The sequence below is a fragment of the Excalfactoria chinensis genome, chromosome 3 (assembly GCF_039878825.1).
Source record: "Excalfactoria chinensis isolate bCotChi1 chromosome 3, bCotChi1.hap2, whole genome shotgun sequence".
In the NCBI taxonomy this organism is placed as follows: domain Eukaryota; kingdom Metazoa; phylum Chordata; class Aves; order Galliformes; family Phasianidae; genus Excalfactoria; species Excalfactoria chinensis.
Genome location: NC_092827.1, coordinates 77,375,835 through 77,392,233, shown reverse-complemented (window position 1 = coordinate 77,392,233; position 16,399 = coordinate 77,375,835). Strand labels below are relative to the sequence as shown.

Genomic DNA, 16,399 nt, shown 5'->3' with positions numbered 1-16,399 from the left:
AACTATCACACTGGCCCTACTTTTACAGAACCTACCCAAAAGGGCTTGTCATAATGCAGTACTGCATTATGTATCAAGTTAGTGATGGACTGAACTTAATGAAGTTATTCTGTTGCAAAGTAATTCTTGTCCTACTGTTATTTCTTCCAGTAATAATGAAGGTATTCCTTAAAATGTAAAATATATATATACATATACATTTCTGAAGCAATCTAATAAAATAAAATACTTCTGAAACAGTTTAATAAAATAAAGTTAGCTTTCTTCCTAGCACCTTGTATGGATCTGTGCTTTGGATTTAGTATGAAAAGGACGTTGACAGCACACCAATGTTTCAGCTGTTGCTGAGAAGTGCTTATGCTAAATCAGAGACTTTTCAGCTTCTTATGCTACTCCAACAACAAGGAAGTTAGAGCTTCATAAGAAGCTGGGAGGAGAAACAACAGGACAGCTGACCCAAACTGGCAAAAAGGGATATTCTATGCCATATGACATCATGCAGAACTATAAAACTTTGGGGAACTGGCTATTGCTGGGAAGCTCCTACTTGGGAACAAATCAGGCATTGGTCAGTGGGTGGTGAGTGACTGTGTTGTGAATCATTTGTTTCGAATATTCTTTTACTATTATTATAACTACTGTTCCTTCATTTTCCGTCCCGATAAACCATCTTTATTTCCACCCTTTTGTTTTACCTTGTTTCTTCCAGTTCTATCCCTAATTCCACTGCAGGGGTGTGAGTGAATGGCTGTGATGCTTAGCTGCCTGATCAGTTAAACCACAACATCTGTTATCAAAACTACAGGTAATAGGCTGGCTAAATAAAAGTACAGCATTATCTTGCTCTCCTTGGCAAGCATGATCACCTTAAGATAAATATTATTTGTGTAAGTTCTATGTTGTAAATATAGCAAAGAACTCTACTGAATTCACCTGAATGTTAATACATTTAACATAAGTTACAATTCATACAGTGATCACACCTGTTCTGAAAATCCAGAAGCTCAGAATTAATTTTTTCGATATCTACATCTGTCCAAAGTATCTCGTAATAACCATTTATGCTGCTTATTACAGCATCATACAATCCATACAGTTTCTGAAGGAAGGCTAACTCCTTTCTGGAAGAAAAAAAAATCATATCAAGAAACTAAAACAGCTATTTGAATATTTATCAGTACTTAAATATATAGTATCTCTACATATAGTACCTCTACTATTACTACAAAAACTTGGAATAGATCAATTAGATTATGTTTTTTAATCCAGATAAGAACATTTTGTTAATAAAACACATATGCACAAAAAATTATACTGAATACCTATTATCAACACCAAACTTATATGGGAGAGGTTTTGCTTTGGTCTAGTTCAAAACAAATTCTGTTCATCCAAAAGAAGCAAGTATCCCCTGTAGTCAGCAACAGCAGACTCACCTCAAGTAATATGTGCAGTTCTGGGATATAAATATAAGAACATAAGAACTAATAGAATGTCTCTAAAATAGGCCAACAATGATGAATAAAGTACAAGAGGGCATGGCCTATGAGGAGTGGCTGAAGATGCTTGCATTGCTTAGCTTAAAAAACAGAGGGATGACCTCATTGCTGTCTGCACCTTCCTCAAGATAAGGTGCACAGAGCAAGGCATTAACCTCTTTTCTCTAGTGTCTGGTGATAGGACATAAGGGAACAGCTTAAACCTGAGTCAGAGAAAGTTCAGGATGAACATGAGGAAAAGGTTCTTTACTGAGCGGGTGGTCAAGAACAGGAACAAGGTCCCCAGAAAAAGGAGCAATGTACTAAAGCCTGCTTGTATTCAAGAGACATATGGACAATGCACTTAGACGTGGTTTAACCTTTATGTTTCTCTGTGCAGACTCTGGAGATGGAATTTGTGATCCTCCTGGGTTGTTTCAGCTATAGATATGATTCTGCCCACTTTGAGCTGGCTCTGCTGTGCAAATCAGAGTGTGCCATGGCAAATGGTGACAATTACTCAATTTACTACAGAAGCACACTCTGAATCTGAACTAAAATGTTAATGCAAAAAAAGCCAGAAAGGGTCAGATCCTCATTTATATGAATCATCATCAATCACTAAAATGGCTGGTGCAGAAACTTCAGTATGATTTTCATTAGTACAGCTGCTCGAAAAACTTAGACTTCATAAAGCTCTAATGATATAAAGTCATGTACGATTACACACTGACTTTTCCTTGCCTGTTTCTTCTTAGTTACTATTTTATCTTATCACTATAGCATAATATTATACTTACTTATGAGTATACATGGCTATATTATTAGGACATGGCATTCCTGTATTAAAATAATCTGGCGTGGTTCTGTCACCACAATATATAAATAAAATTACTTTTTTTTTTTTTAGCAAATTCCTTAGAATTCTAAAATTTTTGTTGATATTTTCTCAATTTAAAGTCGTGGAAACATTCCACATTTTAACATTTCCCTCCTTGACACACCCTCTGCCTTTCCAGTATACCTATTAAACACCTAAGACAGCTGTATTTCAGCAGTTACCTGATTTTATGCAAAACTTCATAGTCTGTGACAGGCAGTCCGAACAACTGTTCCCCAGCAGAGTATGTGATAAACTTTCTCCAAAGCTCATCAAAATTACCCTGAATAAATTAGGATTCATCCAGACAAAATAAAAAAATACTTTAAATTTTAGATACTTTAAATTTTAAATTATCTAATAAGAAATCATTGATGTTCTAAACTTGTCATCTAATAGAAGTATTATTTAAATGATTAAAAAATAATTTTCATATAAAATTTTTAAACAGTTCTCATCGATAGCAATACTCAAATCTGTTTATTGAACTCAGTGAAAATATATGAGAGTGGCTCTGAAAGTAATGCCTCCTATTTTATCATGGTGGGCCACCAATTCAGAGGCCGATGGTGGTATGGCAGTAGAGGTTGAACCATTCCACCTATTTGTTTCCACGTGACAAATGGCAGCAGGGGGGCATTCTGACATAATGGCATCTCACATGGAAGTGCTTATGAAGAAAAGGCTTATGGTTGCAATCTTTTTAAATGTATCCTCCTAAACTTACTCTGAAAAGCAACACTGGATCTAATTTTAATTCTTTCAAAAATTATCTGTTTATTTGCTTACCTGAAAGATCTGTAGCCTATTACTAGCTTCCTGAGGTGGAATATTTGGAACCATAGGGCCTTCCTTTTAAACAAAAAATAAACAGAAACTGAATGTTAATTCCCAAAGTGATTGAAGTCCAAACTACGTAATCTTTTGACAGTCTAGTTCCAGTCAACTTATGTCTGTTGGTGGTGTAATACTTAAAATGGTAAATCTAATAAAAGGTAATATTCACTCACTGGCTTAATTGAGTGGAATAGTACTAGACTCTCATATTCTTGTTTTTGTTAAAATCAAACAAAATCAGTGAGTGGCCCAACAACATCTTTTAAATATTGTGGTATAATAAAAGATATCATAATGTGTTGCAATTTCTAAACGCATTTCTAAGTATGTATCTCATGGAAAGAGTTGTCACCAGGATTGTTTTCACCTGTGAAGCTGTTTGTGCTGCTGTTACTCCAGACTAAAAATGTTGACATATAGCAATGCCTTCTTAGTAACCATGACATCAAGCATTCAGTAGCTCAACAGAATAATACTCTGACATCTAACTGATGCAAATAAAAAATACTGAAAAACTAAGTACAACCTGTACACATTAACAAAAAGTTCAAATTAGTTACCGTTTCATATGCTGTTCCAAAGTTTGACACATCCTCCCGAAAAACTGCAACTGATTCCAGTAAATTGCTTTTAAATTTAGGCTGAACTCGGGTCAGCTCATCTTGAATTTTGTTCTGACAGACAGAAGGTTAATAATGAACGTTATTTTAAAAAAATCATTTGAAGCTAAACAGTTTTATTTTCTTTTACAGTGCTACGTGATCCATTTTTTTAGCTAAAAAGTGGGAAAAAATGATTTCTCCCTTCACTTATACATGAGCATATTTCATTATGAAGAAGGGTGAGAAGGGAACAAAAGAGTACTTCCTTCCAAAAAGCTCTCTAAACCCAAAACATTACTTTCTCCTCATCAGTGATGGTTCAGTACTTTCTTTAACAACTCCCAGTTTCTAAAGGAAGCCTACAAGAAAGATGGAGAGGGACCCTTTATCAGAGTGTAATGATAGGACAAGAGGATAGTTTTATATTCTGAAGAAATTCTTTACACAGAGGGTGGTGAGGCGCTGCAATACATTGCCTAGAGAAGTTATGGAAATGTTGAAAGTGAAGTTGGATGGGGCTTTGAGCAACAGTCTAGTGGAAGGTGTCCCTGCCAACCAGAAGGGAGTTCCAAATAAAGGATCCCTAAGGTCCTTTCCAATACAAGATATTTTTTGATTATTTGATCAAAAGCTTGAGAGAAATAATCAAGAACTGCATGAAATGGAAATGAAAAAATACAATTTGACCTCTTGAGTCCTTTCTAGAATTTTTAACCTTTGTGACAAGATATTTTCATTGCAATAAAATATTTTTACATTGCATATAAATATTTCCATCTAAACATCTACACTTCCACTTCAGGACAATATCCAATACACACGGAGCTTTGATTCATGTAAGTCTGACCTAAACAATAAAGGTAAGTGTGAAATCATCATTTTAGGGTAAGGGCAATGACAGAGTATGCACCTATGAAACTCTTGTAACCTAAGTGCAGAATGAAGCAAAAACAGGAAATGAAAGCAGTGGAACAAATGAGGAAAAGTAATGAATTCCTTATTTTCTTGCAGTTTTTAAACCTCTACATATGAGCTGAAATAATATGTAAACAGTAAAGAACCGCTTCATAAAAAAAATAAATAAAATAGAAAATGAACATGGTAATCAAAGGTATAGACAGACACTAGTGTGCAACTGAAACAAGGAGTGAGAAAACAGGATGGAGTTACAACTGGTCCCACACCAACTTTCAAACTCTGAAAAACACAGAAACATGGTTTTATACACTTACGGCTTTAGATTGCAATTTCTTAAAAGAATATCTGAGTGTATCAACTCCTTCTGATTCCTCTTTTGTAACCTCAATTTCAAATGTGTTTAAAATGGCATAGGCTTCCTACATGAAAATTAAAAAACAAAACAATAACAAAAAAAAAAAAAACACCTTAGTGTTTAATTCATTTGCAGAAACATAGTTCCCATGTGCTACATATATCTCAAATAAAATCTCATCATATAGTTTAAGCATAAAATGTTGATTTTTTTCTTTTAAAATGAAGTTAGAGAATGAATACGAATGAGGTCAAAACAGTAAAAAAACATTTCTTTGAAAAACTAAACTAGATAGTCATGAAATGTTTTGTCATTTATGAAATCTTTATGTTCCATATGTTTTTCTGTATGTTTTTGAAACTATCAAGTGCTTGCATATGTATCTATTACACAATGAACCTATCCTTTACTCTCTTTTGCAACTTATTTGCATTCAAGCAGTTCAAATACCTTTTATTAATCTCTATAAACAGGGCACACATTATTTTAAAATAGCTTTCTTAAATAGTGCTGAACTCATTTTCCTTGTTTATTGTATTTAATGCCTATGCATATGATGATCATGTTAGTACCTTTGGACTGAAAAGTAGCCTGAAGACACTCAGACTAAGAAAGAATATTCAGGAGATACTTTCTTAACACAAAGCTACCAAAAATGACAATAATCCACTAAAAGTCCTTTCTGGTGCCAAGTAAATGACACATGGATGACTTTCAAAATGAAAATGTTGCTATTCAAAAGTACAATTTCTTCTGCAAAAGTTGTATGAAAATGTAAAATAAACACATTACATTAAACTGACCGCTTCTGAGTATGATAAAAAATTCCAAGTACATACAAGGCTCCATGAGCTTCTTTTATTGAATAATATCAGGAAAACTTGAGAATGCTGCAAATTTCTGACAGCATACAGTGATGTGTGACTCCATAAATGTATTCTGGTCATATTTGATCAAAATCTTTGCTTATAGATATAGAAGAGTCAGAAAGAGGATTAAGTCTAATGGAGGCATACAGTAAAGGGAGATTATTGTTACCTTCTCTTGTGTTTTCATTTGCTAATTTTTGCACATATTTCTTCCTATATTGTATTTAAATTGTAGTTTAATAGGGAAACAATTTTTTGTTCTGTATTTATACAGGATCAAGCAATATAAACTATAATGATTCATAATTTTTACTAAAAAACCCAATAAATATTATTTTGTTGTTTATCTTTAGCCTACTTGCTTCATGACAGTAAGCTTGTTTGGGTTCTCAGTTTATTTTACGATTCCTACTATATGATACTGTATTAATAAAAACAAAAAATTAAAAGTCATCTTACTTCAATAGGTCCCAGGGTCATATCCATTTCTATTTTGTTATCACGTATGATAGATAAAGCTTCCATCGCAAGCCTGACATCATCTAGGTCATTCAGAGGTCGAGACAATTTCTTTAAATATGTGGTTATGAATGATATCATGTCTGCCATTTTCTTTTTATATTCCTCATTTAAATAATGACAAAGGAGTAACTTCCAGGCTTTGGCTTCAGCTGATAAAGCTGATTTCAATGGTCCTGATTTAGAAACAAAAGCAAACAAACAAAAAATTCATACGTCACATATAGTTTTACAGAGCAATTAGGAAGAGTGTGAGCAGAAGATCAATCCAATTACTGCATTTTAACAACTTCTAGTATGCTGAAATACACCTCTCTTTTTGTATGGTATATCCATAAAACACACTGGCAAGCTTATATATACAATGTGCAAAGAAGATGAATGGAAAAAAAAAAAATCTCTGATTATAAATTTAAATTCTCAGTGATTATATTTAATTAATATATATTAACCATGCATATGAAGATGAGTGATGGTTTTTGTCTTGTTGTCTAAGCAGTATATTGGGATTTCAGTACTGGGAATGGGAATACTTCACAAGTAAAACTGCAAGGCATCTTGCAGCAATATGAAAATAAACCTCCTTTGTAATTTTTATTTTTTTATTCATATCTGTAAACATTTTATTTCAAAGAATAAACCAAGTAACATGATTTCTTTTTTTTTTTATTACCTTACTACAAAGAAAAGAAAATGTCATACCTGTGTGCAACTCGATTGGACCAAGAAGAAGAGTGGGTTTCAAATCTTTCATCTCTTGCTCAAACATAGCATAGTGAAGTATTTCTTCTCTAATTTCAGTCAGAGATGGAGAACTAGCCAAAAATTGCTAGGTGAAGGTAAAAAAAAAAAACAACAAAAAAAGTGAGTCAACAAATGCCATTTTTCACATTTGTGGTAAAGCAAGTGGCAGCACTTATTCAGGAATTACAGAGAATTTAAATCAATTTTATACTTGAATTTAGCCTTCCATTCACTTGCTAAATACTAATATGCATGTGACTAGGCATGAAAATATATTCAATTCTCAGTCAATAATTCTCAATCTTATTGACAAATACCAATCAAATTTAACAGAGAAACAGATATCCAAGACATACTGGTTTCCTATAGGATTTGTGAAAGCACCTTAACAGAGATTAAAAATAACACGTTTGCACATCCATAAAAGTTACACCACCAGTATAATGTAAAACAACCACAGTAAAACAAATTTTGTAAGCAGCTCCATGAGCAGAAGAACTCAAGATTACAAAGATTTTGTCATTCTGAAACGCTGCATTTTGAAAATGTTACTCAAAAGCAATATTCAGTATGTCTAAATTTCATAGGTAAGCAATAAATGCTGAAAGATCTTTCATAATACTTTTGTCTGAAAGTACCCACACAGGCTAAAGAAAGGAGGGGCGTGTGTGCCCAAACATTATATGCCCTGTTATTGAGGATTCTTTTGTAACAATATTCTTTTCTTTAGCATTATCTAGTTCAAAATTACAATATTTATTTGGCTAGACGTAAAATTCAATCAGACTAACAGTACAATTCATGTTTCTGCACATAATGCATATTTCTTAGTACAAGTCGCAGTGTGCCAACAAAGAGACCAGTACTCCCTCAGTAAACAAGCTGATGTAATACTCACTGATCTATCTACAGGGAATGCAATATACAATATATTTCTATTAAATAGAAAACTAAATTAAAATTAGGTTAAATGGCAGATTTCCTCCACTGAATTTAAATTGAAATGCTATTGTAGAGTGATGTGAATATTCTGAACTGGAATTCCCAAAACCTAGAAAATTACTGGAAACAAATCTTTCCGTAGTAAGTGCTACATTTTTCTTCCACTTCTGAGGATTTAACTTAGACAAGTCACCCTCTATAATTCAAACAACAAGGAAGGGAATAGAGAATATCTGCTGAATAGAGACTGGAGAATTCATCCAGTAAAAATAAAGGAAGAGTGATGAATAAAAATAAACGTTTAACTCAAAATAAGAGCTTAAATATTTTCCATTCAGAAAAATGCACAAGTAATCGGCACTGCAGCTGTAACATGCTCTATGAGTTGTCATATATCTATCATGCCATACTATAGAATTTTCTTATGGCCCTAAATCCAGAGACATCTAAAGAAAAGTTAACAAATGAAAAACTTAAGTCCTCTTTATCAGCATCTATAAAGGCACAGAAACAGAAAAACCCTGCTCTCAAACCAAAAGTAGGTAGTGTGCAGTCCCTTCTACTTAGGAAATATACTATTACTCCAACCACTACTAACAGAGAAAATTAAAATTTGAGCTGTTTCTTTTCTTTTCTACACTCTTTTCCTTCATGCTGTTCTTTCTTATTATTTTCTACTTTTAAATTACGAAAAAGATGATTCAAAAGATGCAGACAAACAGTCCTGCAGGAGATTAGCATTCAACTCACCTGAATTTTGGCATCTCTATCTTCTGTCCAAAGCTCTTTATATTTCTGAAAATCCTGCAGAGCTTCACTAGCTATTTCTCTTATAGAATTCATAGAAGAAGAGAGGAGCACAACTAATTTAGAAACATCTTCACTTTCAGCAACACCTGAATAAAAATTTCTTAGTTTTCTTTTCATCCCTTCTTCAGCTCTTTCTGCAAAATAAAATGTAAATATAAAGCTGTTAAAAATCCAGTTAGTGATAGTTTTTTCTCTAAACAGAAACTATGCTGTTCAGTAAGGCTGAACAACCTTCCTTATACATCTAACTGCTTAATATTTAGGTACCAGTTGCTAGTTCAGGGCAGGCTCTACAGAGTTTGGCCAGATTCAGCCTGCACTTAATAATTCCAAACAGAAAGAAAAGAGTCTTCTTCATTCACTATTATAATTTTATTTCGTCTAGTTTAACTGCAAAAAGAACATGACAAGGCCTTGTAAATATCATGTGCTTTTTCCTTTAAAATTTGTATGTTTTAAATTGTATAAACCCTTAAGATACTGTAAATTTCTAGAATATTCTAGATAGCTTTTTGTTAGTTCCTGGAGACTAAAAAATAACAACCAACACAACAAACACAAACAGAAGACCTTGCCAGAAGACTTATATGAGTGCAAAAATAAAGTGTATTTTGAGTCTGCACGAATCTAACTGTTGGTATCTAAGTCTTTTCAGAGTTAACTGAAAGGTTTAAATGCTGATAGCTGCTGCTCCAGTTACACTGTTCATGCTGAAACAGGAGCTCTGACTCCTTTAACATCTAAAAGTAAACTCATGCAGAAGGAAAGTAAAATGCAGTCTATTGTGTCCCTAAATACTTGGTGAACTTTTGATATAATCGGAGTCATTGTAGACACCGACAGTTGTGAGATCTAAGTAACCCTTACTGCCCAGACAGGTGCCTGAGCATTTCAAAGCAGATTTAACAGAATGTATTAGGAAAACTCACTCTTCCTGACACTCACAATGTTTAAAGACAGCATTTTATTTTAGCATCAAGACCATCATGGGGACCTGGTCACCAGAAACAATGTCTCAGATTGACTCATCCACACCAATACACTCCATAGATTTCCTTGACCAAACAATCATCTATCATTCTTGCATCCCTTCCTCCCTGACCATTGCTGGTGAGTGTGACTTGATGGTGATGAAACTGGTTACTTGCTAATGTTGTATTTTGACAAAGCAGAGAAAAAGGCTATCTCATGAGGATTGTCTTCTGCCACTTCTGTGTTTTAATTGATTTTAAAGTCCCAATACAGGACAATCAGAAAGAAAATCTCTCCTAGATGTTATCAATTTTCCAAAGGAATCATAATAAGAATATGGCATTGTTGTTAGAATTCAAAGTTGAAATCATTAAAAAAATAAAAATAAATCAACTTACTTTCCTCCATTTTGGCTGATTTTCCTGCTCCCTTTGCAGACGCTAATCCTGTTTTCAAACTAGATTTTAGCAAATGCTTCTGTCCCCACTGTGCAACTCCACGACTTACATCCAGAATCAGCTGAATCGTACGATTGATGGCTTGCTGCATATCGTCTAAACTGGGAACCATTACCTATTCAAAACAGTTGAAATACTGTTGGAAAAAATGCAATTGACTGTCATTCTCTACGATCTCAGGTTCACTTTATCTACAGTGAACTGCGGAACACATCCCAGAAGAGGATCCAGAAAATGTAACTGTTAAGAGTATGTCTGCCTCAGAATTGATTCTAAAGGAAACAAACATACAGTACTGTATTGATCTGCCACCTATTTGTACAGTTACACTGAAGGCAAACTGCCATCCAAGCATTAGTAGCTTGTTTTGTTGTTATTGTTTTCTTTTTATTTTGTTTTTACAATTCCTAAAAGACTCTTATAATCTGGGATATATGTCACAAGGAGGTTTTTTTTCCCCTGCAACCTAGAATTACAAGGCATTATAAACATCAGATCAAGATCTTCCTCTCTCTTCCTCCTAACCACCAGATCCTAAATTCTGTGAGAGAATTATAAGAGGGTTGGTCATAAATGTGCATACAGATGCCCATCTTAAAGAATATTTTAAAGTATATAACCTCTCCTTCTAGGCGCTTGCATATATAGAAAGACAACAATCACCTATATCACAGTCAGAAAGGTTCTACTTGAATAAGTACTGATCTACATTTTTTTCTCCCCAAAGCAGTATTGCTTCAAATGCTTTATAGAAAGCACAGTAATTAGACAATGAATGAAACTCCATGCATTAGCTCTAATCTCAACTTATATATTCACAATGGATTTTGTATCCAGAATACCCAAAGCCAAACAGAGAACTTATTCAGTGACCAGAGTAAAACAAGAATCCGTGATTCAGAGCAACAAACAAACAGAACAGACTGAAAACACTAGCTCTAGTGTGCCATCCTCCACACTGTATAAGTACTTGTATACTCCCTTGCATAGTTTGAGGGGAAGTAAAATAGCCCTCTCTCAAAAAACACCAAGCACAAAATAAATAATCAGGCACAGTTTGGAGAATAAATTATAGATAGCTGCTGTTCCTAAGACACAGTTTAAATAAATACTCCTAGATTCAGGAGTAAAAGCATTTGTAAATGTAAATAGAAGCCATTTCAGGTCAGCTGGCTTTGAGGCCACAGATCAGCCACTAGACTATTTTCTTTAGTACTACACGACAGCCAGGAGTTCTCAAACACAGAGCCTTCTCAGCTGCACTGTCAGAATAATGTTAATTGTAGCTTTATCCTACTCTTCTCTGAAAATATTTATATGTAGGATAAGCTTGAGAAAAGGCCCTCCAGAATGCTGAATAGGAGGGAGAATCTACCTGAGAGTGATCCAGGAAAGAAGAGTAAGCCAACATTTTTTTTTAAACTACGGAACAAACATCAATCATGGGATACTCTCAGTCCTCCAACGTAGTCCTTAAAACATTATAGCTTTCAAGTCTAAGGCAATATTCTGAAATGATGAAATTATCCCACAGTAGTACTCAGAACTTGTGTATAAACTGCTAAAAAAGAGACTGTAATGTTTTACAAATCAATTTAACAGACTGAGCAATTGTATGCATTAGAACAAGGAACCTCCAAAATCCTACTTGTTAAAATAAAGTTCTGTTTCTGAATTGGTGCTGGTTCAGTAGACATGTACCCACATCCTGTGCTTGTGAAAATGCAGAGACATTGTAAGTGTATTTTACCTTAGCTATGTAACACGTATCTTACCGCATTAGGTATAGCAAGGTGCACTTCTGCTTTTAGAAAAGAAACATTCTCTTCAGGCTTGCTTGGGTGAGCAGAAAGAGTTGGTCTCCTAAATGTAGTTTTGCCAAAAAAAAATTGAAACATGTCATACATACTTTGCTATGAAGCATTCAAATTATCTTAGTGAGCTACCATTTCAGTGGCAACCTACATTATTAGGGCATTAGCTATTTGACAAGCTTTATGCTTAAAGGATAAAGAAAATAGCCACAAGTCCATCATTCAGACAAAGGCTACTTTTAGATATACATTGTTTTCGTAACTTTTTATCCAGAATATTTTCTGATTCTGGATTTAGATCTCTCAATTTAAGAATGATGATGATTTGCCAGTGTTTGAGTAGGGCATAAAAAGGTTTCACTGACCATTTCATGCAACAGACTACAGCAGTAAGAGTTGCCACATGGAAGATTAAATAAATATACAACCAGGCAGTTCCAAAGATGATAAGCCAGTACAAAATACCAAAAACCTGAAGCCCCTCAAAACTAAAATTAAAGACAAAGTGTAAAGAACAGTTTCTGAGTGCTACCACGTGACTGAGTGACACAAAAAAGGTAGCATTAAACAATATGGTATTATAGCCTAATAAAAAGATGAAACCATTTTTAATCAGTGTGAATGTATCCAATAAAACTCCCTCTGACATCAGTAAGATCGGAATTTCAATAAATTTCATGTGAAAGACAACCTCATAAAAAGAAGTAATACAAACTTCAATATGTATTAATGATAAAATACCATCAACTTTACCTAACTTAAAATTACCCAACTTAACAGAAGTCTAAATAGGTGAGTTCTTCAATAGATAATACATTATAGGGAAGAAATTCTGTCTATAAAATATATGCTTCATTCACCACAGAGAATCTATGGAAATAACACTACAGAACAACTGAACAAATAGAAAAAAACAAAATAACAACAACCAAAAAAACAAAACAAAACATAAAAACAGTACAACTGCATGAATCTTCTCATAGTCACAAAGAATTCATGAGTGCACTGATGGTCTTAAACCTACAGGAAACAATCCAGAGTGAACAGACATGCCTGCACAAATAATCTGAAGTAATATGAACAGATGGTCACACTGCCATGTATGACATAAAAAGGTCATTTAAGTTCTAGTTATTCACATTGGAAAATAAATAGTATAACATTTTGCAAGCAATTCCAAGTAAAATATAGAAGAATAAGGATGCAGGCCAACGGGAAATAAAAGCAGGAAAAGAAGAAGCATGGAATATAACTAACAACCTAAAGACATAAAGCATAAAAGTTTCAGCCTGAAGTATCACTGTTGCAGAGTGACAGCTATCCTGGTTCTTCTTGATTTGCAAAAGGTCAGGAGCTGCTTGACTAATGACACAGGTACTCAGTGTGAATACATACCTACAATTATATATACAAATAATAATCTTGTTTTGGTACTGCTACAGAAGAAATCTTTTTGCAACTCACTTTGAAACATATATTCGTTTTTTAAGAGTATCCAAAGACAGTCGAGTAGCTTTCTGGAGACTATCTAGCAGCTGGTGACTGAAATAGGCAACCATCTCTTTACATTTCTGTAATGAGAAAAATATTCATTATTTAGCATTATATTCAGAAAGGAACCTGAAGATACTTCAATATATATTGGTCAAATGCAGTAGTTCTATCTAAGGAAATTTATGCTGCAACACTACATGAGAAACACTAGGGAAGATGTTAGGTGGGAGTACTGCATGAGAAAAGTATATACACAAGGGTGGCTCCAACAGTAATGCCTCCTATTTTATCATGTTAGGCCACAAATTTGGAGGCTGATATTGCTGTTATGGCAATAGAGGTTGAACCAATTTGTTGCCACATGACAAACTGCAGCAGAGGAGCATTCTGACATACTGACAACTGACATGGAAATGCATATGAGAAAAAAGTGTGTCACTGAATTTCTCCATGTGGAAAGAAGGGCACCCATTGACATTCACTGATACCTGTTGATTGTTTATGGAGACGAAACAGTGGATGTGATCACAGTGTAGCACAGGATGGTGCATTTCAGCAGTGGCAACAGCAGCAGCTGGTCATTACCACTGGTACAGATGTTTATGAGCATAGCATGCAGGCTCTTCTTCAGTGCTGGTGAAAACACCTAGCTAATAGTGGTGACTATGTTGAAAAACAATGTTTTCTAGCTGAGAAATTGCTCTATCAAATATGTTATTACATTTGTTGTATCTGTTGTATTTTCCATGGATCTAAAACAGCAAGTATTACTTTTAGAGCAACCTACATACAGTATAACATCTGAGAAACCTCAGTTTGTCTTATTTATTCATATTTATCTTTCTCAAATAAGGGAGAAAAATGGTAAAACCTCACTGTACTGGATTAAGTAGAACAACAAAAACAAGGGAATATGTTCTATTGGCCTTAAATAGCAAGGTTCCAGTAGTGGGAAGTGGGGGGGGTGGGCTACAGGAATGGTCTTTGAGCAGAGTCCAGCACTGCCCCATGTCAGATCAGGGCCAGCTCCTACAAAAAGGGACCCACTGCTGGACACAGTTGAGGCACTGAGTGACACCAATTGGGCTTCAAGGAGAGCAGGTTTAAGAAAGAGAATAACCTGCTGCGCAAGAAGCTAGAAGGGAGGAGTGAAGAATGTGAGAGAAACAGCCATTCAGACACCAAGGTCAGGGCAGAAAGAGGGCAGGAGGTGCTCTGGGCACGGAGCAGAAGTTCCCTGAAGTCCAGGGAAGACCCATGGTGGAGCAAGCTGTCACTTTGCAGCCCATTGGCACCATGCAAAGCAGATTTCCACATGCTGCAGAGATGGTGCCTGGGGAGACCAGTGATGGAGCACTCCACTCCTGAAGGATGCACCCTGTTGCACAAACCCATGTTAGAGCAATGCATGGAGAGCTATAGCCTGAAGGAAGTCCATGTAGGATCAGTTCTCAATTATACTAATTTGATCAGTCTTAAATCTCTTATCACAAAATACCTCTTTAAACTCATCTTCTTTATCTTTGCCCTTCTTATCATCATCATGAAGAGTTGCAGTATCTTCACCTTCATCTTCAATACCTTCAAACATTATACGTTTTCCTTTTCCTGTAAAATAAACACATATAAGTGCATTTTTTTAAACTGAAATTTGTTCTGCTTTGAAGCACAATGTTCCCCCCCCCCCCCCCCACTTCCTAATTAAACTTCAAAATACATATTGCTATTGAAAAAAAACAAACTACAAAAGCAATGCTACAGGACCTCTAAAAATCTTTGCAATACTTCCCAGAGCAGTGGGGACCAGATACACTAATGAGCGAGCCTTGTACAAACAGCTGATGGTCAGTTGACTGTAGTAATTAAATTGGACAGCCAGTAGAAGTTGTTTTTGTATAGGGTGCAGCATAATTTATGATAAAACACTGCTGTGACAGAAAAATTACTAAGAGATAGACAGTACCAAGTATTTGATGTAGCTGAAAAGAGAACACTGTATTTCACTAAAAAGAAAATAGCAAGTTGAAAAAAAAATTAAAAAATGTAAAAAAAAAAAAAGAATGAGTAGGAGAAAAAGAACCATAAAGTTACAAGAAGAGCAGAATACTACAGCAGTATCTTGGTAATCTAAACAGGATAGAATTTGATTCTAGAAACTCCACCAAGAATGAATTACATGTGTATTTCAAGTACCAGTGATTTAACTTAGGAATCATTAATGAATGCAGAAGGGTGAAAGCAGTTTCATAGATGAAAAAATGGCTGGAAGAAGAAAACTCAAGAACATTAACATAAACAATTCATTTTTTATATCTGCTAGTCAAATCTACAGAAACAAAAAATTCTTTAAACAACCATAATTACCTACCTTGCAAAGCCTGCTTTTTTGCGGCTTTCTTAGGATATTTAATTTCATAATTACTTTCAAATACAGAGGTTAGATCATGAACAGCATCTTCAATATTCATACTTTTGTGGTTCAGTAATTCAGCACACTCTTTAGTATAAATCTGTTAAGCAAAAACATCAAGGAATTATCTTAGTACCACTAATTACATTTTCATTGTTCCCTTTCATGGAGAACCAAATAATTTCCTGAATATTGCAACCTTCACATAGAAACTACATGAAGGAAAGAGTTTATTTCAATGAAAGAGCAACATTTTGAGAAGAAAACTGAGAAACTAAAAGTAAAATTTTCAATTAT

General features: G+C 34.6%; 1 protein-coding gene across 2 annotated transcripts in view; it reads right to left on the bottom strand.

Moving 5' to 3' along the window:
* DNAH8 (dynein axonemal heavy chain 8) overlaps positions 1–16,399 on the bottom strand; it is a 103,371-nt gene that overhangs the window by 68,360 nt on the left and 18,612 nt on the right. The window contains exons 18-30 of one of the 2 annotated variants that reach the window (XM_072331529.1): positions 16,061–16,202; positions 15,191–15,300; positions 13,663–13,769; positions 12,160–12,262; positions 10,321–10,499; positions 8,895–9,084; positions 7,161–7,287; positions 6,399–6,634; positions 5,030–5,134; positions 3,756–3,869; positions 3,148–3,210; positions 2,541–2,641; positions 984–1,121 (exon numbers count right to left, since the gene is read on the bottom strand). In XM_072331529.1, the coding sequence (XP_072187630.1) occupies positions 984–1,121; positions 2,541–2,641; positions 3,148–3,210; positions 3,756–3,869; positions 5,030–5,134; positions 6,399–6,634; positions 7,161–7,287; positions 8,895–9,084; positions 10,321–10,499; positions 12,160–12,262; positions 13,663–13,769; positions 15,191–15,300; positions 16,061–16,202 (1,715 nt within the window). Of the gene's footprint in view, positions 1–983; positions 1,122–2,540; positions 2,642–3,147; positions 3,211–3,755; positions 3,870–5,029; positions 5,135–6,398; positions 6,635–7,160; positions 7,288–8,894; positions 9,089–10,320; positions 10,500–12,159; positions 12,263–13,662; positions 13,770–15,190; positions 15,301–16,060; positions 16,203–16,399 lie in introns of both variants that reach the window. The other variant, XM_072331530.1, reaches the window with a different exon arrangement.